The 27,323-nt window shown below is 56.6% G+C and overlaps 4 protein-coding genes across 9 annotated transcripts; 3 read left to right on the forward strand and 1 right to left on the reverse strand.

The window, feature by feature from the left end:
- Window positions 1–719: 719 nt before the first annotated feature.
- B3GAT3 (beta-1,3-glucuronyltransferase 3) lies at window positions 720–5,198 on the forward strand. Its single transcript, XM_081063738.1, has 5 exons — window positions 720–987; window positions 2,079–2,253; window positions 3,445–3,805; window positions 4,001–4,291; window positions 4,701–5,198. The coding sequence occupies exons 1-5, from the start codon at window positions 906–908 to the stop codon at window positions 4,797–4,799; spliced, it is 1,008 nt and encodes a 335-aa protein (XP_080919864.1). The 5' UTR covers window positions 720–905; the 3' UTR covers window positions 4,800–5,198.
- A 145-nt stretch (window positions 5,199–5,343) lies between these two features.
- Window positions 5,344–7,543, reverse strand: ROM1 (retinal outer segment membrane protein 1). The gene is made up of 3 exons (XM_081064860.1): window positions 6,554–7,543; window positions 5,973–6,219; window positions 5,344–5,867 (listed from the first exon to the last, which is right to left on the reverse strand). Exons 1-3 carry the CDS (start codon window positions 7,141–7,143, stop codon window positions 5,649–5,651), a joined length of 1,056 nt encoding a protein of 351 aa, XP_080920986.1. The 5' UTR covers window positions 7,144–7,543; the 3' UTR covers window positions 5,344–5,648.
- A 47-nt stretch (window positions 7,544–7,590) lies between these two features.
- On the forward strand, window positions 7,591–16,986 carry EML3 (EMAP like 3). 6 transcript variants are annotated; one of them, XM_081064856.1, is made up of 22 exons: window positions 7,591–7,965; window positions 8,775–8,946; window positions 9,025–9,294; window positions 9,388–9,501; window positions 10,534–10,601; window positions 10,769–10,892; window positions 11,113–11,283; window positions 11,474–11,543; window positions 11,629–11,739; window positions 11,986–12,081; window positions 12,438–12,593; window positions 12,743–12,884; window positions 13,321–13,472; window positions 13,556–13,681; window positions 13,763–13,894; window positions 14,340–14,407; window positions 14,931–15,019; window positions 15,091–15,188; window positions 15,319–15,406; window positions 15,966–16,064; window positions 16,339–16,469; window positions 16,559–16,986. In XM_081064856.1, the coding sequence occupies exons 1-22, from the start codon at window positions 7,944–7,946 to the stop codon at window positions 16,760–16,762; spliced, it is 2,703 nt and encodes a 900-aa protein (XP_080920982.1). In that variant the 5' UTR covers window positions 7,591–7,943; the 3' UTR covers window positions 16,763–16,986. The 6 variants fall into 6 exon arrangements, 5 of the variants coding, with proteins under 5 accessions (XP_080920982.1, XP_080920980.1, XP_080920981.1 ...); XM_081064854.1 differs by having other exon boundaries at window positions 7,630–7,965; window positions 9,028–9,294; XR_013994348.1 differs by having other exon boundaries at window positions 7,799–7,965; window positions 15,143–15,188; window positions 16,559–16,699.
- Window positions 16,851–25,823, forward strand: MTA2 (metastasis associated 1 family member 2). Its single transcript, XM_081064859.1, has 18 exons — window positions 16,851–17,786; window positions 18,478–18,545; window positions 18,926–19,019; window positions 20,603–20,720; window positions 20,853–20,916; window positions 21,105–21,222; window positions 21,511–21,613; window positions 21,803–21,902; window positions 22,072–22,260; window positions 22,365–22,439; window positions 22,553–22,611; window positions 22,787–22,884; window positions 23,008–23,147; window positions 23,452–23,680; window positions 23,873–23,962; window positions 24,432–24,550; window positions 24,651–24,799; window positions 25,011–25,823. Exons 1-18 carry the CDS (start codon window positions 17,759–17,761, stop codon window positions 25,174–25,176), a joined length of 2,007 nt encoding a protein of 668 aa, XP_080920985.1. The 5' UTR covers window positions 16,851–17,758; the 3' UTR covers window positions 25,177–25,823.
- The last annotated feature ends 1,500 nt before the right edge of the window (window positions 25,824–27,323 follow it).

Consider the following 27,323-nt stretch of genomic DNA (forward strand, 5'->3'; position numbering starts at 1 on the left):
GCTAAGGCAATCATTCCCTTTAAGCAGGTTTTCCTCTCTGAATTCCTTTAGGCAGGTAAAGGGGAGGTAAAAGGCTCTTCTTGAGTCATTTCTTTAATCAGCTTAAAATAATGTGCCAAAAAGGCATATTTTGGGGTGGCAAAACTACTTCCCCTCAGGAGTTAGGGGATGTGTTCATGGGACTTCCTCAGCTCAGGGAGTATTTTCAATGGGACATAGCCCAATGACTTGGCAACCCACCCAGCACACACCCCCATTGTTATCTGAGAAATTCAGGTCAGAGGAAACAGTACAGATCCTGGAGTCAGTTATCTAGAATAGATATAGAAAATTGCACAATGGCAATTACATAACTGTCAACCTTATCTATAAAATGGGGACAATACCGACTGTCTCAGGATTAGAAGTTTAAGAGACAGACCTAAAGCACAGGCCTGGCACGTGATAGGCCCTCGATTTCATTCATTCATTAAGTATTTATTGAGCAACTGTTACTGGGTGCTGTGACTGACGGATGAATGAATGAATGTGAGGAGGAAATCGGCACAAGGACTACAGTTCAAAGGGAAGTTCTCAAAATTGCTCCACGTGCTCCTACTCGGCTTCCGACTGCGGGCCACGCGCGTTTGACACGCCGGATATGACGTCACCCACTCCCGTGGTTCCCAGAACTGGGAGATGGGACCGGAAACTAATGGGGGGGGGGACGTTTGCAGACTGACCGGAAGTGGACCCCGATGGGTGCCGCCAGCCGCAGCTCCTGGGAGCTGGGGCCGAGAGGAGCTTGAGGAAGGCGGGGCACGGGGCGGGGCCGCTTCGGGGGCGGGGCCTGCAGGCGGGCGGGGGGCGGGGACCCTTAGCCCCGGTCCGACCCCGCCTGCCCCGACGCCGGCGGCGGCACGGCCATGAAGCTGAAGCTGAAGAACGTGTTTCTCGCCTACTTCCTGGTGTCGATCGCCGGCCTCCTCTACGCGCTGGTGCAGCTCGGTGAGCGGAGCGGGGCGGGGGTCCGGCGGGCCAGCCCTCGGGCGCCCGCCGCCGTGCATCCCGCCCTGGGGATGAACCCCCGCGCAGACACCATTCATCCGACTCGGCCCTCTGACAGCGCTCTGCGGCCGCCGGGCGCACTCCCCTTGCTAGATCGCACCGCGGCTGCCCGCCGCCCCTCGGATGAAGCCCAGACTCCTTCCCAGAGCATGCAGGGCCCCGCATGCTCCTGCCGCCGGCTGCCTCTCCACCCCCATTTCCTAACCCTCTCGCTCGCTCTGCTCCGGCCACACTGGCTTCAAGACAGCGTCTCGAAAACCGCACGTTCATTGCTCCCTCAAGCTTTTAACCTGTTTCCTCTGTCTGCGGTGCCTTCCTTCCAGCTCTTTCCCGGCTGCCTCTTTCTCATCCTTCAGCTCTCAGCTCAGATGTCACAGTCTCAGAGAGGCCTTCCCTGACTGCCTTAGCTAGAGTAACTTCTTTTTCTGGATTCTCTTTTATTCTCTATCCTATTTGCTTCCTTCATGGCCCTTATCACAATTTGTAGTTTCTTTGCTTACTTTGCTTAGTGTCTGCCTCCTCCATAAAGTGAAAGCTCCATGAGGGCAGGGACCATGTCTGCTTTGTTCCCTGAAACATCCCCAGCACCTAAGGCAGTGCCTCCCACGAGGAGCATTCAATAAATATTTATCCAGTAATGGAACCGATGAATTTAATGAGTCTTTGGTCACACAACCAAGGAAACAGATTGAACTCCGCCTCTTAGGCAGGGACTTCCAGACAGGGTCACTGCATGATCCTCAGGTGTTTGAAGGACTGTCCTGTTTTAGGAGCTCGACTTGTTCTTTATGGCTCCAAAAGGCAAAATTAGGACCAGTAGGTAGAAAGGATGGAGGCAGATAATCAGCTCAATATCCAAATGAAAATTGTAACAGATGGAATTTATTAAAGTTGGAGAGGGGCTGCTAATTGAGGTGGTGAGTTCCCCACCACCGGAGGTGTTTTAGAGAGGTGTTGTAAGAAGATTATGGCCCTTTGGGACACTCATGTGTGCTGTGGTTCTCTGCCCCATTCCTGCTTCCTGTGTCCAGGCCAGCCATGTGACTGCCTCCCTCCCCTGCGGGCAGCAGCAGAGCAGCTCCGGCAGAAGGATCTGAGGATTTCCCAGCTCCAAGCTGATCTCCGTCGCCCACCCCCTGCCCCTGCCCAGCCCCCTGAACCTGAGGCCCTGCCTACTATCTATGTTGTTACCCCCACTTATGCCAGGTATGGGCTCTGGTGCACCCAAGAGGCCTGCACGGACCAAGAGGTTGGGGTTGACGAGGACTTTGGGGAGGCACTGGGTCACCAGATGCCCCTCAAACTAGAGCATGCCAAGTGACAGGATAAATGAACCACATCTTTACTCAAGGATTTGTGGGAAAATGGTTACTTTCTAGTGAAATAGACAGGGGTGTACTATGAAGTAGAATATCCCCGAGACATTTTAAGAGAGAACAATAAAGTTTCAAAAAAATGTGGAACTTGCCAATGAGTTCACTCTCTGTCCTTAGGGATCCTTTGGTGAGAAAGTTTAGGAACTCCTGACTAAATTGAAGTAGAAAAGGGCTTGGCCCTAGTCATCCCAGGTCTAGAAATAGTTACACTAGCTATAATTTACAGTGTGTTTACTCTTACCAGGTGCTGTACTTTACTTAAAAAAAAAAAAATGTAGCCTTATTATTGATTCAAACTAACTGGGGAAGGTGGTTTTCGAAATGCAGCCAAAGGGCCTGCTAACAGCTCCCTGAAATCAGAGGACTGAGCCATCCAAGAGGAGGCAGCTCAAGACCCCGACCCCTCCACACACACACACCACCAAGCCTGTGCAGGCAGGCCAATCTGAAGGATAAAGAGGACTAGAAGAGACTGGGCCACCCCTTCCTAGTAGTGCTTTGTCTAAACTCAGGTAAACCTTCCTCCCCTGAGAGGAATGAGTCAAGGGGCTCCTCTAAATTCCTCTACCTGGAAACCCAAGCACAGGAGGAAGAGAACTTGGTCCTCGGGGTTTTTTTAGAAAGTCATTATCTTACTTAATCTTTAAAACAACATTGCTGTTATTTCCATTTTACTGCCAACGAAACTGAGGCTTGGGGAGAGTGAACCATTTCCCCCAGATGTCGTAGCTAATAAGTTACAAATGTGGCATTCAAACCCAGATCTGATTCCAAAGTCTGCGCTTCACTTTTAGTCTCCCACAGCCCTGGGGCTGAGGTGGGTAACAGACGTGGACTACAAGAACAGGGCAGGTGGGTGTCAGTGTGAAGTTGACAGGCAAGAAGGGGAGTTGGAGTATTGGTTGGGGAAAAGCCGTGGGGGATGCTAGAAGTGGCCCTAGAAGGAGAAGCTATGTCTCCTGGCGGGAGAATGGACAGATGGTGCCTACCCCTCTTGCTCCTGCTGCATCTTACCCCACAGGCTGGTGCAGAAGGCGGAACTGGTGCGGCTGTCCCAGACCCTGAGCCTGGTGCCCCGGCTGCATTGGCTGCTGGTGGAGGATGCTGAGGGCCCCACCCCCTTGGTCTCGGGGCTGCTGGCTGCCTCTGGCCTCCTTTTCACACATCTGGCGGTTCTCACCCCCAAGGCCCAGCGGCTTCGGGAGGGTGAGCCAGGCTGGGTTCGACCCCGTGGTGTAGAGCAGCGGAACAGGGCCCTGGACTGGCTCCGGAATGGAGGGGGTGCCGTGGCAGGACAGAAGGACCCACCCACCCCAGGAACCAGGGGAGTCGTGTACTTTGCTGATGATGACAACACTTACAGCCGGGAACTCTTTGAGGAGGTGAGCACTGGAATGGGGTTGGGAAAGAGAGCCAGTGGGGCCAGCTTCTTCTGTTGCCTTGGTTACCAGTGTTGCTCTAGGCTGTTGGGTGAAGAGGGAGGAGCAGTGGGGTAGAGTGACCCAAGTGGTCCTTCCTGCTTCTCCCTTTCCCCTGGTCCACCCCCTGTCTGTTTCTTGTCTCCTGACCTCTGTTAGATGCGCTGGACCCGCGGTGTCTCAGTGTGGCCCGTGGGGCTGGTGGGCGGCCTGCGATTCGAGGGCCCTCGGGTACAGGATGGCCGGGTTGTGGGCTTCCACACGGCGTGGGAGCCCAACAGGCCCTTCCCAATGGATATGGCGGGATTTGCGGTTGCCCTGCCTTTGCTGTTGGCTAAGCCCAATGCGCAGTTTGACGCAACTGCTCCCCGGGGCCACCTGGAGAGCAGTCTCTTGAGCCACCTCGTGGATCCCAAGGACCTGGAGCCACGGGCTGCCAACTGCACTCGGGTAAGGGGATGGAGCTGGGTCACATAGCTCTGGGGTGGACAGGTGATAGGAGAAGTGGAGTGAGGCCCTGGGGAGGAGGATCAAAGGATGGATGGGTGTTTGAACCAGGAGGGACCCTGCAGAACTCAGATGCAACCTTGCTTACTCTACTGAAGGGGAAGCTGGGAGCCAGGGAAGAAGAGTGGTCTGCCGCGCCACTGTCTCCCAGAGTCCTAGGCACCCGTGTGGCATGGAGAGCATAAGGGATAAGGCCCCATTTTATAGTCACTGAGGCCTCCCCTGGCCCTGCCCTTCACTTTGCAGCCAACACTCTGTATACAGAGGGAGTTGGAGAATCTGGTCTACACAGCGGGTTCCGGAGGTCTGGCTACACCTGGGCCCGACTCTAATGGTAGCACTCCCGGGACAGGTTCTGGTGTGGCACACGCGGACAGAGAAACCCAAGATGAAGCAGGAGGAGCAGCTACAGCGGCAGGGCCGAGGCTCAGATCCAGCCGTAGAGGTGTGACAGATGCCCCACCCGACCACAAGTCATCAGGCACAGACCTGTGGGACTGGGCCCCTGGCCTGCCCAGGACGCCGTTTTTCCAAGTCCTGACTCCTCAGAGCCATGGGCGGCCCCTCTGCCCCTTCAGCCCCGGGTGTGGCCCGGCTGCTTTTCCCCTCCCCCAGCCTGCCATGTGGCACTGCCCGTAGGCTGTGGGGGACAAGCGGCCCTTGTATTGAGCCAGGTCGGCCTTGTTTGGGGCGGAGCAGGACAGACTGACTAAGGAGGGAGGGCGGCTGAGTAACTGGGTAACTTATTGGGGCTGGGCATGCACTGGGGGCCTGGGGGAGCTGGGCTGGACCCTCCCCACCTGAGCATGCTGCCCCCCTCCTACCTCCAGAATAAAACATTTCAACCTGGAAGGACTCTGATTTCCTTCATTTCCAAGTCTGGTTGTTGCATTTTGGTCCTTGCCAGATCCAAAACCTTGGAGTCCTAGCTTCTCTCCTAGACAGAAATCGGTTTTCTCCCAGGGCCCCCACCCCCCTTGAAGAGACAAATCAGTGGCTTCAGTCCAAAAGCTTTATTGAGTCTGCACCAGAAGCAGTCTCCAGTCCTTCCTATGTCACTTTCCCATCACTTTCCCCTGTGTTTTTCTGTTCCTGGGTGGTTCTGGCCACAAGGGCTAGGACCTGGGCCCCCTGTTTTTTTCTCGTGCCCAGTCCAGCTCACTGACTATCCTTAGCCCCTCTAATCCCAAGGACCCCCTTTCCCTTCCACGTGAGGCGTTGGTAAGTTGTGAGGTTTCCAGTCTTGTCCGCGGCCCCCCCCCCCCGCCCCTCCGTCCTCCCCACCCCAAGCTCCAGGCCACTAGGCCTCAGGTAGACCCTCCTTAGGAGGTGCCTCTTCTGGAGGGCCCTCCTCAGGTGCTGGCCTGTGGTCAACCCCTCCCTGTAGCCATGCTGTCTTCAGCATGTCTCTGAGCCCACCAGGTAAGAGATATCCCTGGGTCTCTCCTTCCCCATCGATGACTCCTCCAAGCCCCTCCAGCGCAGTTTGCAGGTACCGCAGGCCCAGAAGCACCAGAGTCTGTGGGGAAATCCAGGGGAAAGAGGTCAGTGAGGTTCCAGGGGCCCCAGGGTTGGCGGCAGTGAGGAGGCCCAGATGGAGGGAGACTTCACCTTGCTGACTCACCTGCAGCAGGATGGTGACAACCAGCATGCTGCCCAGTGTGCTCGCCAACTCCTGCAGGTGCCCCAGCAGCACCCCGTGGCATCCTTGGGCCCAGAGGTTTAGGTTGGGCTGCCGGGGATCGAAGAGGAGGTGGGCATGAGGGTCTGAGAGCCGGCTTTGCAGGCAAGGCCTGGGTGAGTGGGGGTTGCAGCAGGAGAAAGGGACCCCATCAATCAGATATAGGCCTTCCACATTGCTCTGGATCCGGCTGCAAAGGGAGGGGCAGGGGTGTCAGGGTGTCTGGAGATAGAGGCCTGATAAGAGTAAGACATTTATTGATTGGTTTACTATGTGCCAGGTGTGTATAATTCATTTGTCTTCACAGCAACTCTGTAAAATAAGTGCTATTGTTATCTCCATTCTACAGATGAGGAAATGGGCCCAGAGCAGTTTGGTAACAGGCCCTGGGTCACATAGGTAACTAATGGCAGAGCTGTTAACCCATTCTCTCAATCACTATGCTCCATTTATTGCCTGTCTGGGTGAGGTGGGGTTTCAAGGGAGTAGGAAGAGGAGAAGGAGGAGAGAAGCAAGTCACTCACTCAACCACGTCCTGGTCACCGGGATCCAGGTAACGGCTGCTGACCCACTGGATCCCAAACCAATCCTTGTACCCATGGCGTCCGCAGCAGTGGTGCCTCAGCTGCAGCTCATCCAACAGCTGTTTGGCATGACAGTGTCCGGGCACCTCTGTGTCCTTGTAGTGAGCCATGGCAGCCCCCAGGCCCTCCTCCAGCCCAGTGTCCAGACTCCCAGGTAAAACCAGGGCTAGCCCCAGAGCGAGGACCAGGAGCCCCCCACCTCCAGCAGTGCTGGCCACCAGCAGTGGGCCCAGGACCCTTCGCCAGGGAGGGTATTGAGCTGCATCTAAACTTGCCCTGCTGGCTCCTGCACCCACCAGACCTGTGCCCAGAGCCACCGTCCCCACTGCCAGGGCAACCTGGGGCAGGGCAGTGAACTGGCAGGAGGGAGCCAAGAAAGTGCCAAGGTGCCAAAGCTGGACCAGGAGGTGCCCGCTACAGAGGAGGGTGAGGCTACTGGCCACCGCCAGTAGCCAGGAGAGGAGCCAGAGCCCCTGAGCCAGACGGATGCGGGGCTGAAGGGGCAGCGCCAGGGGCAGCACAAGAGCCATCTCCCATCTCTGCTCACGAGAGAGCAGAGCTATCAGGGGAGGGTTGGCAGGGGCAGGACGCCGAGTCAGCCCCGCCAGGCTTGAGCTGGGCTAATGCCACCCTGACCCCAATACCCTGGGAATCCTCCCACCCTCAGCCTTAATAACCGGCCACCCTGTCACCTACCCGCCCCAATTCTGGATGCCTTGGCCTTGCCCCTTAGGAAAAGCCCCGCCCCCGGGCCCCTCCCGGAAGAGGGAAGGAGCTGTTCGGCTTTGCCCCGAGGGGCTAGGGGCTGGAGGGCGGAGACCTCAGGTCCCCGCTCCCTCTGGCGTCCCCTGGGAGTCCGGGGGCGGGGAGCCGGGAAGGGCCCGGAGGGCGGAGGCCCGGCGGGGGCCAAGGGGTCATCGGGTTGGCCCCGCCCCGTATTGAGCGGTGAGGCCCGGACAGGGAGGGGTTACCAGGCTGCCCGGCCCCCCCCTCGTCCCGCCCCCCCTCCCGCGCTTCCTGGCGGCTCCGCGTCCGGCGCCTGTTTGTGCAGCGGCTCTGGGGCCCCGGACCGCCCCACCACCCCACCCCCGGGAGCCAAGAGCTGCCCCGGGAGAACCAGAGACCCCGGCGGGCCCCGGAGCCTGCGTCCCCCGCCCCCACAGCGCCCCCTCCAGGCCCCTTCCCCGAGTCCGACAGCGCCCCCGGGGGGCGGCACGGCACCCTTGCGCCCGCGCCCCGGGGTGCTTCCCCTTCCCGTCTCCCTGGCCATGGCTCCCACGGCTTAGACGCCTCCTCCGTCGCCGCCGCTCGGAGCAAGCCGGGGCGCCGGATGGACGGGGCCGGGGGGCCCGGTGAGTACGGGGCGGGGCGGGCGGCGTGCCCCTTCCCGCAGCGCTCGGCCCGTAGGTCAAGCGCTGCGAGTGCCCGACGGCCGTCTGTTGGCGTCCCCGCGTGCTCCTCGGCCCCAGGGGCTCTGAGCATCCTCCACTGTTCTCAGGTCGTTCCTACTGTCCTCCTACTGTCATTTTGGACTTCCCCAATGTCATCCTCCCCCCGAGGTTACTCCGGGCCCCTCGATGTTTCCCTGCCCCCTACGTTACTCTGCGCCCCTTCCGCTGGTATTTCGGGTCTTTTTACTTTTGACCCCCACTGTTACCCGGAGACCTTCACTATGACTGCCTCTACTGATGCCCTTTCCTGTCATTCTAGATTTCTTCACCTGGTTCTCTGAGTCCTCATAATGACTGTACTCTTGTGTCCCCCTGCTCTGCTGGTGCCACCTTCTCAGTTTCTCTGCCTTCCCTGCAGCTGGGGGTAGGGGCCCTGTGGTCCCTCACCAGGACTGCGCCTCCCACTGTGGTTCCCACGTTCCTGGGCAGTACTCCATATTTTCCCCCTGGTACTCCATGGTACACCCTGTCTTTGCGGAGGCTGGGATGGCAGCAGGAAGGGAGCTTGGCCAGCTTCCTCGCTTGCCCTGCCAGAAGGAGGCCCTTGATCCTGTACCACCCGTCGCCTCCCCTCTGGGCCAGCCTCCAAGCCTGGTGCTGCTCGCAGGGGGCAGTCCTATTGGCAAATGCGAAGCTGCGGGGAGACAGAATCCCCTCAACCATTTCCCTAGGTGGTGGTACATTCTGAGTGTTTCTTGTCCCTTTCCCAGGCAAGGGCCCTGCTCACGAGGCCCTGCAGTCCCTGAATCAGCGGCTTCAGGTGCAGGAGAAGGAGATGGAGCTGGTAAAGGCCGCCCTCGCAGAAGCCCTTCGCCTTCTGCGGTTGCAGGCACCCCCCACCTCCCTGCAGGACTCTGGCATGCCAGCTCCTACAAGGGACAGGTATGCATGTTGTCATGCCCCCATCTTCATCCTTCCTGAGGCCTCTAGGGGCATCAGGTTGATTCACTGCCTCCCCAGCAGCCCTGCAGCCGCTCCAGGACTTCCACCCACATGCACCCTCTCCTTGGTGAGCCGAGGCACCCAAACAGAGACAGAGGTGGAAATGGAGCCGTCCCCTGGACCCCCTGGCCTGAGCAACGGGCCCCCAGACCCGCAGGGGGGCAGTGAAGAACCTAGTGGGACCCAGTCTGAAGGAGGGGGCAGCAGCAGCAGTGGCACTGGCTCCCCTGGGGGCACTGGCTCCCCAGGGGTCCTCAGGCTTGTGCATGCCCCCCAGCGCGCTGACACGTGAGTGTCCTGTGGCACGGGCTGGGAGGGGTGGAGGACTGGGGAGCATGATTAGAGGGAATGACCTCCATCTGCTCCTTATGCTCCTATCAGGGCACGGAGAAATTCTTCCTCCTCCTCATCCCCCTCAGAGAGGCCTCGACAGAAACTCTCCCGGAAGGCAGCTTCCTCGGCCAACCTGTTATTGCGGTCAGGGAGCACAGAGAGGTGGGCGAGGCTCCCCCAACTTGCCCCACCCCAGGCTCAGGCTCTTGACTTTCCTCATCCCTCACTCGCTTCCCTGGGCGGGGTGGGGGGACCTCGTCGCCCAACAGGAAGAAAGGAACAAGCACTCCTGGGGCGCCTGCTGTGTACCCGGCACTGTGCTAAACTCTCGACCTCCTCCATCTCATTCAGTCCCCACGACATCCTTGGGGGGTAGGTGGTCTCATGCTGTTCACTGTCCAGGTGAGGAAGCAGGCTCAGAGAGGGTAAGTTGTTTGCCTGGGGTCACACAGCTAGAGCCAGGATTTGAACCCAACTCTTCCTGACTCCAGTTTCCCTACCCTTTCCACCATATCACAACATACCTCCCAAGATTCCAGAGACTTTTCCAAAAGCTCTCATGATTTTCCTGGGTGACTGACTGTCCTCAGAATGTCAGCACAACCCCCCTCTCCACCACCACCACCAGTCTACCAGGCTGTATTTCTCGAGAGCAAGGGGACATCCTAGCGGTTGAGCATAGTTGTGTCAGAGTGTGCCCAGGTCCCAGGACACCTGAGCATTCATTCTAGCCCTATCCTTGGTCTCTCTTTTGTTCTCCAAAGAGATATTATCACATTATTATCTAATGACAGTGATCTCTGGAATTGTTCTGTCACTTTTCTCTTGAGAGATAAGGACTTTCTTACCTTCAAGATCCCTGAAAGTCAGGGCTGGTGTACATTCCAGATTCACTTTGGTCCCATTTTGTAGATGGGGAAATGAAAAAGTCCATAGCCAGGACCCTGGTGGTCTGGAGGAAAGGGCTTCTCCCTGTCGTCCCGCACTGCCTTTTACAAGCTTTATGGCCATGTGCCGTGTGCCCCAGGCCCTTGAGTCTCAAGCTTCTCATTTCTTAAATGGAGCTAACTGCCCAGAATGCAAACTAAAGCCTGCAGAGGGACTGTGGTCTCTGGAGTAACCTCCTTTCCGTGCCGCTCATTTGTATCTTGGGACCTGACCCTAATCCCTATGCTTTTTTTCTTTTCCCAACAGCCGTTGGGGGAAAGACCCGCTCTCCAGCCCCGGGGGTCCTGGATCTCGGAGGAGCAATTACAATTTGGGTAAGTACAGAAGCATCTGAAAGAATTTGGATGACAGAGTTAGGATTTGGGCTACAGCCCCAGGAGCTACTTTGGGGTACCTGTGAGGTGTGGTGGGTAGAGTTCTGCTCTGGCTTTCTTGGAGGGAGGCTTCAGGGTGGTGTTGACACCCCCCCTTTTCTCTGTAGAAGGCATCTCAGTGAAGATGTTCCTTCGCGGCCGCCCAATTACAATGTACATCCCATCTGGCATCCGCAGCCTTGAGGAGCTGCCCAGCGGCCCACCCCCGGAGACCCTCAGCCTTGACTGGGTGTATCCTGCCCCATCCAGGCCCATGGGAACCATCTTTCCCATCTTGGGAACTGCCCCCCCCCTTTATGGTTTGCTCCTGGGTCTGTGGGGACAAGGAGACCTGAATCCTCCCCTACCATCCTCTGCCAATGGCACTGCCAGCCAAAAGCTCTGCTCTGCTCCCCTCTTCTTCATCCTGCCCTTGATATGACCCTTTCCTTGACCGTGATCCCCATTCCAGTTATGGGTACAGGGGTCGGGACTCCCGCTCTAATCTGTTTGTGCTGCGTTCTGGGGAGGTAGTCTACTTTATTGCCTGTGTGGTGGTGCTGTACCGGCCTGGGGGAGGCCCAGGGGGTCCTGGAGGTGGCGGCCAGAGACATTACCGGGGGCACACGGACTGCGTTCGATGGTGAGGGTCCTGGGGCCTGGGAGTGGGCAGCTCTAGGCAAGGGGCTGGGGGCTTGGCAGGAAGAGGGCCTGGGTGGGTGTGGAGGAGCAGATCGAGGAGCTGCCTTGCTGCTCTGCAGGCATAGAAAAGGTGTCCTGGGTGGTCTTGAGAGACTGACCCCCTTCCCTAGAGTGTGCTCTCCTCCACTTAGCCTGGCCGTTCACCCTGATGGTGTTCGTGTAGCCTCAGGACAGACGGCTGGAGTGGATAAGGATGGAAAGGTAAGGCCAAAATCAAACTCAGGCGGACAGGGTGAAATTCCAGCCCAGCTTCCCTTTGTGCCCCTGACCCCTTCTCCCACTCCAGCCTCTGCAGCCTGTGGTTCATGTCTGGGACTCAGAGACGCTGCTGAAGCTGCAGGAGATTGGACTGGGGGCCTTCGAGCGGGGTGTGGGGGCCCTGGCCTTTTCCGTTGCGGTAAGCTGGCCCCAAAGCCTCTAGACCCCCATCTTCCTTGTCTGAGAACCCCCTTCTTGTACATCGTTAGGAAGCTTCAGAAGGTCTGGCCTTCCTGATCCGTGCCCAGCCAGTTCTCCTGAGAAAGGGACATGTGTCCACTTCTCCTGCCCTCCCAACCTCTGATGGCGCCCCTTGCCTCATGACCTGGAATCCCTAGACCTCTAGGCCACACTCAGCTCTCGCGATATGTGCCCCCATCCTTAGGATCAGGGTGCTTTTCTTTGTGTGGTGGATGATTCAAATGAACACATGCTGTCTGTGTGGGACTGCAGCCGGGGCACCAAGCTGGCTGAGATTAAGGTGAGGAGCCCAGGAGGCCGCAGGGCACCAAGGGTGGAGAGGTGGGAGTACTGGGACGCAGAGAGTGCAGCCTTAGCCACACATTTACTTCCTTTCTGGGTCACCTGGGACCAGCCTCCCAGCTTCTCGAGGCTGAAATGGGGACTACACAAAGTTCTCACCTCACAGGAGGCAATGTATGAGGCACTGGGGTGACTCAGCAGGAGGGACTGCGAGTAGTGCTCTTAGGGGATCGGGGTCTGGAAGGAAGGGGTTTCTGGACTTCTGTAGACCAGCTGTCAGGATGCAAACCAAGAAAGTCAAGTAGAGTGAGGTGCTCAGGGCTTGGGTGGCTGAATCTAGTATCTTCCCTTCAGAGCACAAATGACTCCGTCCTGGCTGTTGGCTTCAGCCCTCGTGACAGCAGCTGCATTGTCACCAGCGGGAAATCCCATGTCCACTTCTGGAACTGGAGTGGTGGAGCAGGGGTTCCTGGGAACGGGGCCCTCACCCGGAAACAGGGTGTCTTTGGGGTGAGGTGTGGATGTGTGCAGGGTGGTCAGGGAGGGCAGAGTGGAGATGGAAGTATTGGTCTGAGGACCCTAATGCTACCCAACTCCCAACTGTCGCGTGACTTTTGGTCTTTGCTCGTCCCTCTGCTCTCTGCTTGCCTCTCTCCTAGAAATACAAGAAACCCAAGTTTATCCCTTGCTTTGTGTTCCTTCCTGATGGAGACATTCTCACTGGGGACTCAGAGGGGAACATTCTCACCTGGGGGCGGAGCCTCTCAGATTGCAAGACCCCAGGCAGGGGTGGGGCCAAAGGTATGTGGCTGTGGGTGGCATCTGGGAAGTCTAGTACCCCAGAGGGTCTGTGGGAACAGAGGATTGTCCGGTTTTTTTTTGCTGTGAGTTGATAGTTCTCTGTGCCCCCCCAGTAGGGCCCCCTGGGGGGCCAGTCTAGAGGGGTAGGGAGTAGCATGGCAAGGGGTAAAGGGCTGAGGTTTTGGTGTCGGCCAGATTCTGTGTTCAAAGCCCAGTGTTGCCACTAGTTGTCTGTCCTTTAGGAAGTTATCTCACTTCTTTGAGTCTCGGTTGTCCAGTCTGTAAACTAGGGAGAATAATAGCCAGGGATCAGAGATGGTATTCAGTAGGCACTGAGATGCTGGCAGTTATTACTTTATTATGACAGACTAGACCGCTCCCGTTCCCCACTTCCCTGCACCCCAAGAGCCTAACCCACTCAGGACTTTGCCAACAGAGACCTACGGGATTGTGGCCCAGGCCCATGCTCACGAAGGTTCCATTTTCGCCCTGTGTCTCCGGCGGGATGGGACCGTGCTGAGTGGTGGTGGGCGGGACCGCCGGCTGGTACAGTGGGGGCCTGGGTTGGTGGCTCTCCAGGAGACTGAGGTGAGGCCTGGACTGGGTTGAGGGAGGGAGGGAGGGGGACAACGAAGGGCCAGTGGGCCCCTGACTTTCTGCCACCGCTCTAGATTCCTGAACTCTTTGGGGCTGTGCGGGCCATTGCTGAGGGGCTGGGCTCTGAGCTGCTGGTGGGAACCACGAAGAATGCATTGCTGAGGGGAGATCTGGCCCAGGGATTCTCCCCTGTGATCCAGGTTGGGGGGCCATGGGCTTAGGGAGGAGGCGGGAAGAGCTGTTGGGGCAGGGCAGAGGTGACAACATATGCTCTGCTGCAGGGCCACACGGACGAGCTCTGGGGACTGTGCACACATCCCTTCCAGAACCGCTTCCTTACTTGCGGCCATGACCGGCAGCTCTGCCTGTGGGATGGGGAGGGCCACGCGCTGGCCTGGAGTATTGACCTCAAGGTAGAGCCCTGTGTCCCTGGACCCCCAGTGCCACATCCTCCATGACTCCTGTGGCCACCACTCTTTCCTCAATATCCCCTTTCATTCTGCTCCCCAGGGGCAGCCAGTTATACTGGTATATGGCTGTACGCTACTAAAATGTTCATTCTTCCATGCCGATGCCTCCCATGCCCACCACGCCCCAGACCTTCCCTTGATCCAGCAACTGATGGTTTAGCTCCGGCTTAGCTGGGGGCCTCAGTTCTGGCTGTTAAATGTTTGAGTATCACCCGCCGTTTGGGCTCCAGTGACACCCTGCCTCCACCCCAGGTCTACTGTCCCTCTCCTCCCGTCTCCTCCTTGGGAGGAGGAGGCTTTGACCCTATCAAGACACCTATCAAGGTGTCTATCTTGGTTCCCTCACTAGAAAGGCATCTTCTTGAATTCACCTTCTCTCCTCTCGCAGGAGACTGGTCTCTGTGCTGACTTCCACCCCAGTGGGGCAGTTGTGGCTGTAGGACTGAACACTGGGAGGTGAGAGGGAGTCAGGACTCCTGGGAGGGGAAAGCAGGAGGTATGGGAAGGGTTTGTGGTAATGGGAGGGGGTGTGAAGGAGAGTTATCACTACCTGCTCAGGAGCCCCAAATGCACCTTCCTGTTCCTCACTGCTTCTTCCTGCAACCTGGGCCCCCCTGCTCTCCTGTGTCCACTGTCATCACACCTTCCCTAACCACTTTCCCCTCCAAGCTGGGGAGTGGAGGAAGTGGCAGCTCAGGATAGAGAAGCAGCAGGGATGGGAGGGGCGTGGGGAGACTAACACAGGGAAGTGACAGGCTTACGGACTCCATAAGGCTCACGTAGTCCAGCCCTGTATTCCTTTCTCAGAAACCCTTCAGCTTTTATCTGCCCTTAGCCTCTTCTCATTTCCCAGCATTTCAATGCAGTGGCTACCTCTTTGTCTACCTCATAGCCTTTCTGGGGTTGTGTCTGAGGCTCTCCCAACTTGCCAGGCCCCATGCTGCCCAGGACACCTGCTTCCCGCTCCCCTCCCTTCCAGGTGGTTGGTTTTAGACACAGAGACCAGAGAGATCGTGTCTGACTTCACCGATGGCAATGAGCAGCTCTCAGTGGTCCGGTACAGCCCAGGTGGGAGCCATCACCACCCCGGACCCAGATAGTTCCCTGGCCCTTTCCTGTCTGAGTGACTGTCTTTGTAGATGGGTTGTACCTGGCCATCGGTTCCCATGACAACATGATCTACATCTATAGCGTTTCCAGTGATGGTGCCAAGTCCAGCCGCTTTGGCCGCTGTGTGGTGAGGAAACTGGGGTGGAGGGTGGGACATTGCCATAGCAAGTAAACTCCTCAAAGGGTCCAGTGCATTAAGGGAGATCCGGGGATGGGAAATGGGAGCTCCATTTTTAGCCTCTTAACCTTTGCTCCAGGGTCACTCCAGCTTTATCACTCACCTTGACTGGTCCAAGGATGGGAACTTCATCATGTCTAATTCTGGGGACTATGAGATCCTTTACTGTGAGTGGCAATAGAGTGGGCATGGGGAGAAGGTAATTGGGGTGGGTTCTATTTGTGTGCGTGTGTGTGTGTGTGTGTGTGTGTGTTCCTCCTGGTTGGGAGGGGATGAAGGAGCCTATGTAGGGAGCTCCAGGCAGAGGAGCTTTTAGATGGGGAGGTGGAGATGGGGTTGGAGTCAGAATTTTACATATAGGAAAATGTGATTTGAAAAAAAGCCACACACACTGTTTTACACCATGTTTTTCTTGTTCCCACAAGGATTTGAGGGAGTTGAAAAATGCACTGAGAAAAGACTGTTTTGAAAAAGTTTCTCAGGGCAGGTGTGGAGGGATTGCCTTATCTAGGGAGGAATAACTGATGAGAAGCTGTTAGGAGAACTTCAGCAAGAACTCAGGAAGCAAACGGGGCTGGGTTTTGCCTGGGCTGAGGGCTACTACTACGGGGACTAGATCACATGCCACTGCCTCATGCCAGTCTTTCCAATCTGGCCTTCACGGCATGGCATCTTCCCCACTGGGGGCAGGGTGAGGGCTGAGCTCGGTGGGCTCCGTCTCACCAGGGGATGTGGCTGGAGGCTGCAAGCTGCTGAGGAATCGCTATGAGAGCCGAGATCGGGAGTGGGCCACGTACACCTGCGTGCTGGGCTTCCATGTTTATGGTGAGCAGGGACGCAAGGTTGTGGAACCCTGCAGGAGGGATGGGGGGGGCAGGTGGAGCCTCCCCGGGCTCGGAACGCTGGGCGTGTGTGGAGGGGTGGGCATCATGATACTGGCAGATCCAGTCCAGGAGGCCCCTCGGGCCCTCCCTCGGGAAGGATTGCCAGGAACGCGGCCGGTGGGTGGCCGCTGCTGCCGGAGCGCCAGAAACGGTACAGCTCTGGGCTGTGGGTGGAGGCGGGGAGGAGGCCGGGCTGAGGCCAGCCACTGTGCTAGGCGTGTGGCCGGACGGCTCGGATGGCACCGACATCAACTCCCTGTGCCGCTCCCACAACGAGCGCGTGGTGGCTGTGGCAGACGACTTCTGCAAAGTGCACCTCTTCCAGTATCCGTGCGCGCGCGCCAAGGTGAGGCCTCCCGGGGCCTCCGGGGCTGGGCGGGCGAGCAGGGCCCGGGGCTGCGCAGCTCCCGCAGCTCGACCTTTCCCCCAACCCAGGCGCCAAGCCTTGTGTACGGCGGCCACGGGAGCCACGTGACCAGCGTTCGATTCACTCACGACGACTCGCACCTCATCTCGCTGGGTGGCAAAGACGCCAGCATCTTTCAGTGGCGAGTGCTGGGCGCCGGGGGCGCGGGGTCGGCGCTTGTTACGCCCTCTCGAACCCCCTCCCTGTCCCCCGCCTCCTCTCTGGACGTCTGACCGGGCCCACCAGTCCCGCGGCGGGGCCCCGCCCCACCCGACACCCTGGACCAGGAGCCGACCCTTTCTTCGACTTGGAGACATTCCCGATCGCGCATTTCCCTGGAGGGGACAACGGCAGCCCTGCACACACTGTATAGACCCGCTGGCTGGGCCGGGCTGCCCCAGCCTGGACCCTGATTCCCGCAGCCTGCTGAGGGGCAATAAACCAAAAGCAAAGTCGCCTCCCAGTCCTTTTGTGGGGCGCGGCTGGGCGCCTCCGGGGCGCTGTGGGGGTGGGGATTAAGGAAAAGAGAAGCGCGGAAAGGGTTAGGGAGCGTAGACCATTCATGCAAATGACAGGCAAAGCCACTTGCAAATAACCCGCGAAGCGCAGGCAGGCGAGTCTTTCGGGGCCGCAGGAGGAGCGGCGTGGCTCCCGCGAGGAGAGAGTTAAGCCCAACTCCTCTCGGCGTCGGAGGAGGGGCGGAGCTGCAACGGAAATAACCGAGCGCGGGGCCCGGTTGGCCGGAGGGAGCCGAACTGCTTCCGGAAGTGGCCGAGCTGTGGGGTCTCGCTCCCCGACCCGAGTCGAGCGCCGGGCCTTGTTCTCCCGATCGACCGAAGGGGTTCCGGAAGGAGGCGAGCCCCGAAGCGGGCAGGGCCAGCCTTCCCCGCGCCCGGCAGAGCCCGAAGTCCGGTGGGGCTCTGCGAGGGCGGGAGACTCCGGAGCCTGGCCCTGGGCCGGCGGGAGCCGAGCTCGTTCCGGAAGGAGCCGAGCGGACCGGCGCCGGCCTCGGCGTCCCCGGTGTGAGGCAGTAGCAGCGGCGGCGACAGCGCTGACCGGGATGAACCGCGACGGCTGAGGCGGCGGAGGTGCCGGCTGCGCGGGTTTGACCGAGACTTCCGCGAAGCGCCAGCCCCGCGCTCCGGGCTTCGTCTCGAACCGAGCCTTACCCCCCCCCCCCGAGCCTCCCGGACCCCTTTGTGCGGCCGGAGGCGGCGGCGGGAACGGCCATGGCGGCCAACATGTACCGGGTGGGAGGTGAGTCCTGGGCGCGGGGGCTGCGGGGCCCTGGGCTACAGAGCCTCGGCCCCCGGCGGCGTGGTTCCGAGAGTGGACCGGAACCGGAACCGGGGGCACGGGGAGCCGGGGAGCGGGGACGGCGACGCGACCCGGCGCCCAGGCTCGCGGGGCGGCTGGGGGCAGCCCCGACGGCGCTGTCAGCGTTGTGTCTGCGGTCCCCCGGGTCGCGGCGCGGGGCTTGGGCAAGTGCTTCCAAAGGCGCTGACAGGCCGGCCAGGGGCGCGGAGGCCCCGGGCGACCGCTTTGCCCCTTGCTGGGGAGCCTCCGGGAGGTGTCCTCTCCCCAGGCGGTATTGTGCGCCTCGGTTCACAAGGGGGGGGCCTTGCGCTGGAGGGAACAATAATTGCTCCCTTCGCTGAGCCTCGGTGCAACCCCATCGCTGAGTTGGTACTGCGGGGGAACCCCCTGCTTCTGGTTTCTTTAAGGCTCACTTTTCAATGAAGGATCTGATTTTAAAACCGGGTGGCCAGGGGTAGGGGGCTTCCCTTGCTGTCTTGGTCTCTCCACTTCCACATTTCAGCGGCCTCTCCACCTGGACCCTTACCTACGTGTGGCCCCCCCAGGCCCGCCTTGGCATCCTCCTACCCTAGCCCTTTGGCTCTCCCGTCTTCTCCTGATTTTTTCGGTTCTTCCTCACCCCCTCCTACAGATTACGTCTATTTTGAGAACTCCTCCAGCAATCCTTACCTGGTTAGACGGATTGAGGAGCTCAACAAGGTGAGTGGGACAGAATCCACCCCCCAACCCCCCTTCCCCAAAGTGATCTCTTTCTTCTTAGGTCTCTAACTTCAGGTGGAAGGGGAGGGGGGGGGGAGAGAAACCTATCCTAAGGTCCTATTCATATTCATTAATTCATTCATTCATTCAACGTATTCGGGAAAGGCTGGCTATTAGAGCTTAGTGGGTGGGAACTTTCGTGTTCCATCTCTTGTGGGCTAAAGAAAGAGATGTGGAAGTCTGTCCTTCAATGTAAGCCTCATTCCTAATTTCTGGGTGTTTTCTACATCCCTTAGAAACTTACTGTTGTTAGTCTCTTCTTTGTGCGTTTTTATTTTCAAATGACCAGTTTTCACTGCCATTTCCCCTCCCCTCCCCAGACTGCAAATGGAAATGTGGAGGCAAAGGTTGTGTGCCTTTTCCGGCGAAGGGATATTTCTGGTAGCCTCAACAGCCTGGCCGATAGTAATGCCAGTGAGTGTCTTTGTACCCCCACCCTACCCTCGGTTCCCCTTCCTCCCCTTCCCCACGATCTGAGGCCTGGGCATGTCCCTGCAGGTGTTTCTCCTGGTTGCATGCCCAAGGTAGGGGTGTGAGTTTGGGGGTGGGAAATGCCTGTGCTGTGGAGGGAGGCCTGTTTTTAACGGTTGGATGGAAGCAGCATGAAGAGACCACGATAAGGAGAGCCAGAATATGGCTTGTGTGTAAGTGTGTATAGGTGAATGGTGTGGGTAAAGAGATGATAGTATTTAAATAGGGCATGAGGAGGAGCTTTAGAGAAGCAGGACCCTTGAGGGACAGTTTTGGGTCTGTTGGGACAATGGGTCATGGCCAAAGGTCACGGTGAAGAAGATGAGATTGTACTTAGAAGCCTGCATAACAGGGAAGCAGGCTTATTTTGTGATCACCAGGTGGTGAGACTACATTGAAGGGACAGAATAGGAAGTGAGGAAAGTTTCCTTGCACTTCTTCCTCTTTTTCACCTCTCCTGTTTTCCCCTCTACTCCATTTTATGTCTTTCTTTTTTCCTGTTGCCCTGTCTTCCTTCTCTTTATGCTTTCATGTTCTTTCAAAAAATATATCTCCTTCAGTTTTCTTTAGTGTCCTTTTCCTTTCCTGCTTTGACTTTCCCCTTCTTCCTCCTTCCTAAATTATTTTCCTTCTTCCTGGCTGTTTTGGGCATGAAGGGGTTAAGGAGGAGCCGGGCCTACCGAGTTCTCTGGCCCTTTGGGGTTTCCAGGCCCATCTGGCAGGGGCTGACCTTGGCCTTGTCCAATCAGAAGGGGTGTGGGGGGGTGTGGGAGGTGTGGTCCCCCTCCTCTTAGCACAGGGTTTCCGGAGCACACAGGCGAGGGGTGGAGCCTGCTGGCCTCCCCCCGCCCCCCCTGAGGTTGGGAACAATGCACCAATGAGCCTGGGCCTGTGGCTCTTTTGCCCCTTCCCACTTTGGTTGGTGCCCAGCCAGGTTAACTCTTTCCACCAAGGTTTCAGGACAAGTTGCACTTACTTGGGGAGGAAGGTATTGGCACTGGCTTGATAGGTGCTGTCCTTGAAAGCCCCACAAACTATTATTAGCCAAACAGAAAGTGAGGGATAGTTAGGGTTGCCTGTGATGTTTAAGAGCAGAGTCTCCTGAACTCTGAAAAGAGGAACTGGTAAACACAACTTTGTGTGATGTGTTTTTCATCTTTCTGAGTTTCTGGATCTCAGGCTGGTTTAGCAAGAAAGAAACAAGTGTGATATTCTTGCTGGGCTGGTGTGGACAGATTTGTGCTTTATGAATGGTGTCTGAGCATTGGCACTTGGGTTTGGGATGGATTTCTGTGGCATTCTTCATATTCTCAGCAGCTCTTCCTAAGAACATTAGTGCTGGAGAATTGGGAGCATCTCTGATGGGGCCGAGGGCCAAGCGTGAAAGCGGAGGGGATGAGGGTATGGAAGGCAGGTGCCTGGGAGAAACAGCTGAGACAGGAAGTATTCTCTTTGGGCTAGAGTATCTGAGGTGGCTTCTTTCTGGATTAGTTTCTCACTTGGTTTCTTCCTCCTGAACCTCTCAGGGGAGTTTGAAGAGGAATCAAAGCAGCCAGGGGTGTCGGAGCAGCAGCGACATCAACTGAAGCACCGGGAGCTTTTCCTTTCTCGGCAGTTTGAGTCGTTACCCGCCACCCACATACGGTATGGGACAATTGCGGCCACTGTGGTCAGCAGGCCCTTATTTTGAAGATGGAGACGAGAGGTAGTGTACTGCGGATGCTGTGGAGAGGGCATGAGGAGCTCACCCAGGGTCTTCTGATCCCTCTCCTGTAGGGGAAAATGCAGTGTGACCCTCTTGAATGAGACTGATATCTTGAGCCAGTACCTGGAAAAGGAGGTGAGCCAGAGGTGTTGGGAGAAAAGGGAGGGGAGTGGGCATTGTCCCGAAAGGCGAGAGGAAAGGGGGAGTGCGATGAGGTGCAGGTTGACAGACTGCCTGTCTTGGGAACGCGGGGTGTACCCCACTGCCCCGTGCCTGCCTGTGAGGACTGCTGCCCTGCTTACCTCCTCTCTTCCCGTCTCCAGGACTGCTTTTTTTACTCACTGGTGTTTGACCCTGTACAGAAGACACTTCTAGCTGATCAGGGGGAGATCCGAGTTGGTTGCAAATACCAAGCTGAGATCCCAGATCGCCTGGCAGATGGTAAGCAGTGGCACAGGCCGTGTGGCTCCGGGGTTACCTGACATCGTAGTCTCTGTGAGTCGTGTGCGCTGGCGTCGTGCAGTGCAGTCTGCGTGGCTCTATGCTGTGACCCTGACAAAATGAGACCTCAGGAACCTGGAAGGGGCAAGTGGGCACAGTTGGGAAGAGAAGCCTGAGAGTTGAGGTGGCTGATAGAATCCACTCAGGAGATGAGGAACAAGGTGCTGTGGCGAACGTCAAGACACCTGTTATTCTCCTTTCCCTCTCCCCATGACGCCATCGCCCCAGGAGAATCTGATAACCGGAACCAGCAGAAGATGGAAATGAAAGTCTGGGATCCAGACAACCCTCTCACAGACCGGCAGATTGATCAGTTTCTCGTGGTGGCCCGGTGAGGGGTGGGTGGTTGGGGAAGATGGGCTGGGGGAGGTGTGGACATACTTCTGAGTCCTGTTCTTAGCGGTGGGCATTATTTTTTTGTTGTTGGCCATGGGTGTTTTCCTTTTTTCTCATCTGGCTTATTCCCTCAGCCCACTTGCACTTTCCTCTTGCCGTCCTGACTTCTTAACTTTTCTCCTAGAGCGGTGGGGACCTTTGCGAGAGCCCTAGATTGTAGCAGTTCCATTCGGCAGCCAAGCCTGCACATGAGTGCAGCCGCTGCCTCCCGAGATATCACCCTGGTGAGCAGAAGTTGGTGGGTAGTCGGGCAGGCTGGGCTTTGTGGGGATCTGCAGAGCCTGGGGACAGGAGAGGAGGGTGTGTCTGAGCAAGTGGGTGCATTTAGAGAGTAAACGCAGGGAAGCGTGCTGAGGGTTTCGGGTCATCAGCAGTTCCCCACTTTCCCTGTAGTTTCACGCAATGGATACATTGCAAAGAAACGGCTATGACCTGGCGAAGGCCATGTCCACGCTGGTGCCCCAGGGGGGGCCAGTGCTATGTCGCGATGAGATGGAGGAATGGTCTGCCTCGGAGGCCATGCTGTTTGAGGAGGCCCTGGAAAAGTACGGGAAGGATTTCAATGATATTCGCCAGGACTTTGTAAGTGGATGGGGCTAGGAGGAGAGATGGAAGAGATGACCGGTGGGGGAACCAGGGCCTGGGGCCAGATGCTAGCTCTTCCTTCTACCCTCTGTCCCCCTTAGCTACCCTGGAAGTCACTGGCGAGCATAGTCCAGTTTTATTACATGTGGAAAACCACAGACCGCTATATTCAGCAGGTACGGGTTGGGCCGGGGAGGCTGGACCAGAGGCCACCTCCTCACCTCTGCCTTTGAAGTGGATGACCTCCTCCTGCTAAGATGCTCTGATCCTTCTCTTTTTTTGCCTGCAGAAGAGATTGAAAGCTGCTGAAGCAGATAGCAAACTGAAACAGGTCTACATCCCCACCTAGTAAGTGTGATGGGTAGGGGAGCCTGGCATGTTTTCCTTTTCTTTCTCCAACGTGCGCTTTTTCCTCAGTGATTAGGGATGGGCAGGAGACAGGGTCAAATTATTATAGAAAAGAGTGGAAATGGATTCTTTTTCCTGAATTCTGTCCTTTTCTTCTCCTTCCTGCCCCTCTCAGCACCAAACCAAATCCTAACCAGATCATCTCTGTGGGCTCAAAACCTGGCATGAATGGAGCTGGATTCCAGAAGGGCCTGACTTGCGAGAGCTGCCACAGTGAGTTCCAGGGAGGGATAGGGATGTTGGGGGTGGGTGAGAAGTCTGCTCTGGCTTGTGAACCCGAGGGGCTCAAATGGTATGTTTTCCCCTGACCTCGCATTCCTCTCGGTGCTCTTATAGCCACACAGTCTGCCCAGTGGTACGCCTGGGGCCCACCCAACATGCAGTGTCGCCTCTGTGCTTCCTGTTGGATCTACTGGAAGAAGTACGGGGGATTGAAGACCCCAACCCAGCTTGAGGGGGCTGCTCGGGGCACAACAGTAAGGACTGATGGGGGCAGGAAGGGGAGAGCAGTATTGACCATATTGACTGTGAGCTTTAGGTAAAGACCTGAATACCCAACTGCATGTATCGTGAAGGTGTGTGTGTGTGTGTGTGTGTGTGTGTGTGTGTGTGTGTGTGTGTGTTGGGGGTGTTGGGAGTGTTGGATTGTAGTTTGGGAATCAGGTAGGTAGGGATGGCAGTAAAGAGATCAGTCGGGAAAATTGCCCTCTGCAGAGAATGGAAGAAAGAAGGGAGCCTCAGTGTCCCTCTATGTTTCCCCCTTTTCCCGTGTCCTTCCAGGAGCCACACTCAAGGGGTCATTTGTCCAGACCTGAAGCCCAAAGTCTCTCCCCCTATACAACCAGCGCCAACCGGGCCAAGCTGCTGGCTAAGAACAGGCAAACATTCCTGCTCCAGACCACGAAGCTGACCCGTCTAGCCAGACGCATGTGTAGGGACCTGTTACAGCCGAGGAGGGCTGCCCGACGACCCTATGCCCCTATCAATGCCAATGCCATCAAGGCAGAGTGTAAGTGCAGGAGTGCTGGGGCTAGTGGCAGGGTCGGGGTTGGACTGGCGGGAGACCAGTGTTCCCTCTGGATGTTAATACAGTAGGGATAGTAGGCCACAGGGGTTTGTTAAGAAATTAGACATGGCTCCTGGCCCCAGAAGAGGCCTGAACAGTGAAGCCCCTTGAAGAGCTTTCATCTTTGTTCTCCAGGCTCCATTCGACTTCCTAAGGCTGCCAAGACTCCACTGAAGATTCACCCTCTGGTGCGGCTGCCACTGGCAACTATCGTCAAAGATCTGGGTATGGGATGGGGGACCAGATGGTGGGTACAGGGTGGGTATGGGATGGGGAACCAGTTAGGGTGCTATCAATCTCTCAGTCCTTTTAGGATCAAAATCTCTCCCCTGCTTTTTTCTTTTCCATTCAGCCCTAAGAGATTTAGCCTAACAAATGGTACTTTTGTAGGTTAATAATGTTTTCTCAGAAGCTATCCAGTATGACAATACTAATTTGACAAGATCACATTCCTGTGTGGTTTTTGAAATACTGTTTTAAGTTTTTGTGGATTCAAAAACTATACTTGGATTTTCAACTGTGTGCTGTGTGGGGGGTCAGTACCCCCCCCCCCCTGCATTGTTCAAGGGTAAACTGTATTGGTAATTGCTTGTCATTCCTCTTCCCTCAGCACTACGTTTGGGGATGCCCAGAAAAACTGCATAGAGAAAAGAAAGTGTGAAAGTTCTCTAACTTCTCTTTTGTTTCCTGGCAGTGGCCCAGGCACCTCTGAAACCAAAAACACCTCGGGGTACCAAGACACCAATCAACAGAAATCAGCTGACCCAGAACCGGGGACTGGGGGGCATTATGGTGAAACGGGCCTATGAGACTGTGAGTTGACAGACTGGAGTGGGCCAAGTGGAGTTGGGTGGGCTTTCATTTCTGATAGGAGTCTGAGAGTGCCGTCTCGTGTTGTCCCACCCTTTTCCAGATGGCAGGGGCAGGGGTCCCCTTTTCTGCCAATGGAAGGCCTCTGGCCTCAGGGATTCGCTCAGGCTCACAGCCAGCAGCCAAGCGACAGAAACTAAACCCAGCTGATGCCCCCAATCCAGTTGTGTTTGTGGCCACAAAAGATACCAGGTAGGGAGCCCATCATGGGAGGCGCTGAGGTTGACAGCGCAGATTGGTGGGTATGGGAAATAGGAGTAGTTGAGCAAGACCAGATCCAGGAAGACTGGGTGTAGGGTGGGGATGCCAGAAAAGATTGGGCCAGAAGAACTGCAGTGTGGAATGTGGGGTTTCACCTTGAGGAGCTTAGCCTGCTTGATTTCCTTCTTCTCTTCCTGGCCAGGGCCCTGCGGAAAGCTCTGACCCACCTGGAAATGCGGCGGGCTGCCCGCAGGCCCAACTTGCCCCTGAAGGTGAAGCCACCTCTGATTGCAGTGCGGCCTCCAGTCCCTCTACCTGCACCCTCACATCCTGCCAGCACCAATGAGCCCATTGTCCTGGAGGATTGAGCATCTATGGGGAAGGGAGGTGGGCTGAAAACTAGAGAGTGGATGCCCAGGGCACCCAAGTTCCCTTCCCTCTAGTATCAAAGGGACTGAAGAGTGAGGGAGGGAGCAAGTGTTTGTCTTTGGAGGGGTTGGGCGCCCTCTGGTGTTACCACTTCAAGGCTTGTCCCCTTCCCATGCTTTTCCAAGCCTGGTGATGGAAGGCCGACTGCAGGAACTTAGCCCATTGTGGGAACCTAGCCTCTTTTGGTGGGTAGGACCCACAGTTGTCTTGGACAGTTTTAGGGGGAGGGTTTTTTAATTTTTTAAAAATTTTGCCTCCCTTTGTGAAAGGGGATGGGGGAGGGGAAGAGTAAACATCAGGTGGTGGTACCTGGTTGGGGGAGGGGGGTGTGCACTGCCATGACTGCTATGTCTTTTTTTTTTTTCCTAATTGGGGGTTCTCTTCCTGGGTGTCCTTAGGAAACTAAGGAGTTTGAGGCCCCTAAGCTGGCATCAACCCCAGCCTATGCTCGCTCTTTCCTTCCCTCCCCATATCCCCTCCGCCTTTTGTACGCCAATTCTCAGAAATAAAGATCTTTTGTCCGTTTTTTTAACCTCGGATTCTGTAATTGGTTCTTATAGTAACAAATAAAAAGCTGTTTTCTTCAGCTCCTCCTGGTTTGGCTGTTCTCTGCTGTGGGTGTGTGTGGGGGAGGGGTGTCTTCGATTGGGAAAATAAAAGGACAAAGGACAATAAAGAAAGTACAGATGGGGCTTGCTCTGGGAACAGCTTCATGAGATATGCAGCCTGGACAGGCTGCCTGCTCCAGCAAGCTTTCTTGTGGGGCCCAAACTGTTCCCCAGCTCTTGTGGTGCTGAGTACCATCTTGGCCCAGATTCATTCAAAGCAGTTGGGATGAGCTGGTGCTCTGGAGGGCACGCCTCCATAGCAGTTGTGTGTGTGTGTGTGTGTGTAGATGCTTCCTCTATTTCCCAAGTCTTATGCCCCCCTTTTACTCAAGGAATTCTGGGAGTCGTTGGAGGCCAGGACAAGACATAGCCCCGCTTATCTTACCACCTAACTTTGGTGTATTTGCACAGAGTGCTGCTTCATGGATCCCCAAGGCCAGCCTCAGCAACTGCTTGAATATCAAGGCCCTCTCTAGCACTGTTCCTGCCTGTTTATGTTTGGGAGACAGATTAGACAGCCGAGCTGGGCCCAACAGAAGCATCTTAGGACAAGTCTATCATGTTCTCCTTGGACACTTCCTTTAGAGATGGGGAACAGCCTCAGCAGTTGCGACTTGCTCAAGGTTACAGACCTTGAGAAGTCTGCCTCAAATCCGTGGCTCTTTCCAGAACCCATGGCTGTGAGCTGATAACCACAGCAAAAGCTGCTTAGCCCATCTGACAGTCCTCTCTGTCTCATGGTACCTGTTCCGAGGGCCTCCCCAGCGCCCTTAGTCTCCCCATCATGAGCTTACACCTGTACTGTCGCGATGAACCGACCACTATACCAGTCTGGGGGAAAGCAGCACTTTTCCCCTCCAGTGTCTTTACTCCGTTGCCACCATAGTAGTTTCTGTTGCATTTTTTGAAGTGGTCCTGGCGCCTCATGAGTGCACTCCATGCAACCCACTATCGCAGAAGGAAAGCCTGGCTCACCTGGACCGTAGCGATCTGGCTGTGCCCCCTTGGAAGGTGACCTGTGGGGACAGAGCTCCTCAACCAGGGTTGGGAAGCCGTCGCAGAACAGCTGTTTGTGGGGAGGACGGAGGGCAGGGGGAGAAATTAAGCCCTGAGGAGGTTGGAAGTCCAGGAACAACTCTGGGCTTCGTGGAGGCTGGTCATCCACATTTATACGCCAGGTACACATGGGGTTGAGGATACAGCCGCGCAGGTGTCTGCCGCCCCTTGAAGTTGGGCACAACCTGCCCAACACCACCAGGGACGAAACGGCCGGCTGTCAACCCGGCCCTGGCCATTGTGGCTGCTCTTATGCATATTCACGATTCTTTGAGCCAATGAGCGTCTGCACAGCTCAGCACACCAATTGGCTTACCGCATGCAGATGAGCATCATAGATGGGCGGCTTTTCCTAAAGCCCACAGAGCCTCAACACGAGTTGGAAACGGAACTGAGTCGAAGGAACGTGGTTTCCGGAGGAG

The sequence above is a fragment of the Rhinolophus hipposideros genome (assembly GCF_964194185.1).
Source record: "Rhinolophus hipposideros genome assembly, chromosome: 10".
NCBI classification, from domain to species: Eukaryota; Metazoa; Chordata; class Mammalia; order Chiroptera; family Rhinolophidae; genus Rhinolophus; species Rhinolophus hipposideros.

Excerpts from the sequence above, each read along its gene's own strand:
- MTA2 (XM_081064859.1), top strand. The coding sequence starts at position 17,759 with ATGGCGGCCAACATGTACCGGGTGGGAG. Across the intron at positions 20,721-20,852 it reads TTACCCGCCACCCACATACG|GGGAAAATGCAGTGTGACCC; the intron begins GTATGGGACAAT and ends CCTCTCCTGTAG. Across the intron at positions 22,612-22,786 it reads CAGGTCTACATCCCCACCTA|CACCAAACCAAATCCTAACC; the intron begins GTAAGTGTGATG and ends TGCCCCTCTCAG.
- ROM1 (XM_081064860.1), bottom strand. The coding sequence starts at position 7,143 with ATGGCTCTTGTGCTGCCCCTGGCGCTGCCCCTTCAGCCCCGCATCCGT. Across the intron at positions 6,220-6,553 it reads GGTGACCAGGACGTGGTTGA|CCGGATCCAGAGCAATGTGG; the intron begins GTGAGTGACTTG and ends CTCCCTTTGCAG. Across the intron at positions 5,868-5,972 it reads TTGTCACCATCCTGCTGCAG|ACTCTGGTGCTTCTGGGCCT; the intron begins GTGAGTCAGCAA and ends ATTTCCCCACAG.
- B3GAT3 (XM_081063738.1), top strand. The coding sequence starts at position 906 with ATGAAGCTGAAGCTGAAGAACGTGTTTCTCGCCTACTTCCTGGTGTCG. Across the intron at positions 988-2,078 it reads CTACGCGCTGGTGCAGCTCG|GCCAGCCATGTGACTGCCTC; the intron begins GTGAGCGGAGCG and ends TCCTGTGTCCAG. Across the intron at positions 3,806-4,000 it reads GCCGGGAACTCTTTGAGGAG|ATGCGCTGGACCCGCGGTGT; the intron begins GTGAGCACTGGA and ends GACCTCTGTTAG.
- EML3 (XM_081064856.1), top strand. The coding sequence starts at position 7,944 with ATGGACGGGGCCGGGGGGCCCG. Across the intron at positions 10,893-11,112 it reads ACCCTCAGCCTTGACTGGGT|TTATGGGTACAGGGGTCGGG; the intron begins GTATCCTGCCCC and ends TCCCCATTCCAG. Across the intron at positions 12,885-13,320 it reads AGGCAGGGGTGGGGCCAAAG|AGACCTACGGGATTGTGGCC; the intron begins GTATGTGGCTGT and ends CTTTGCCAACAG.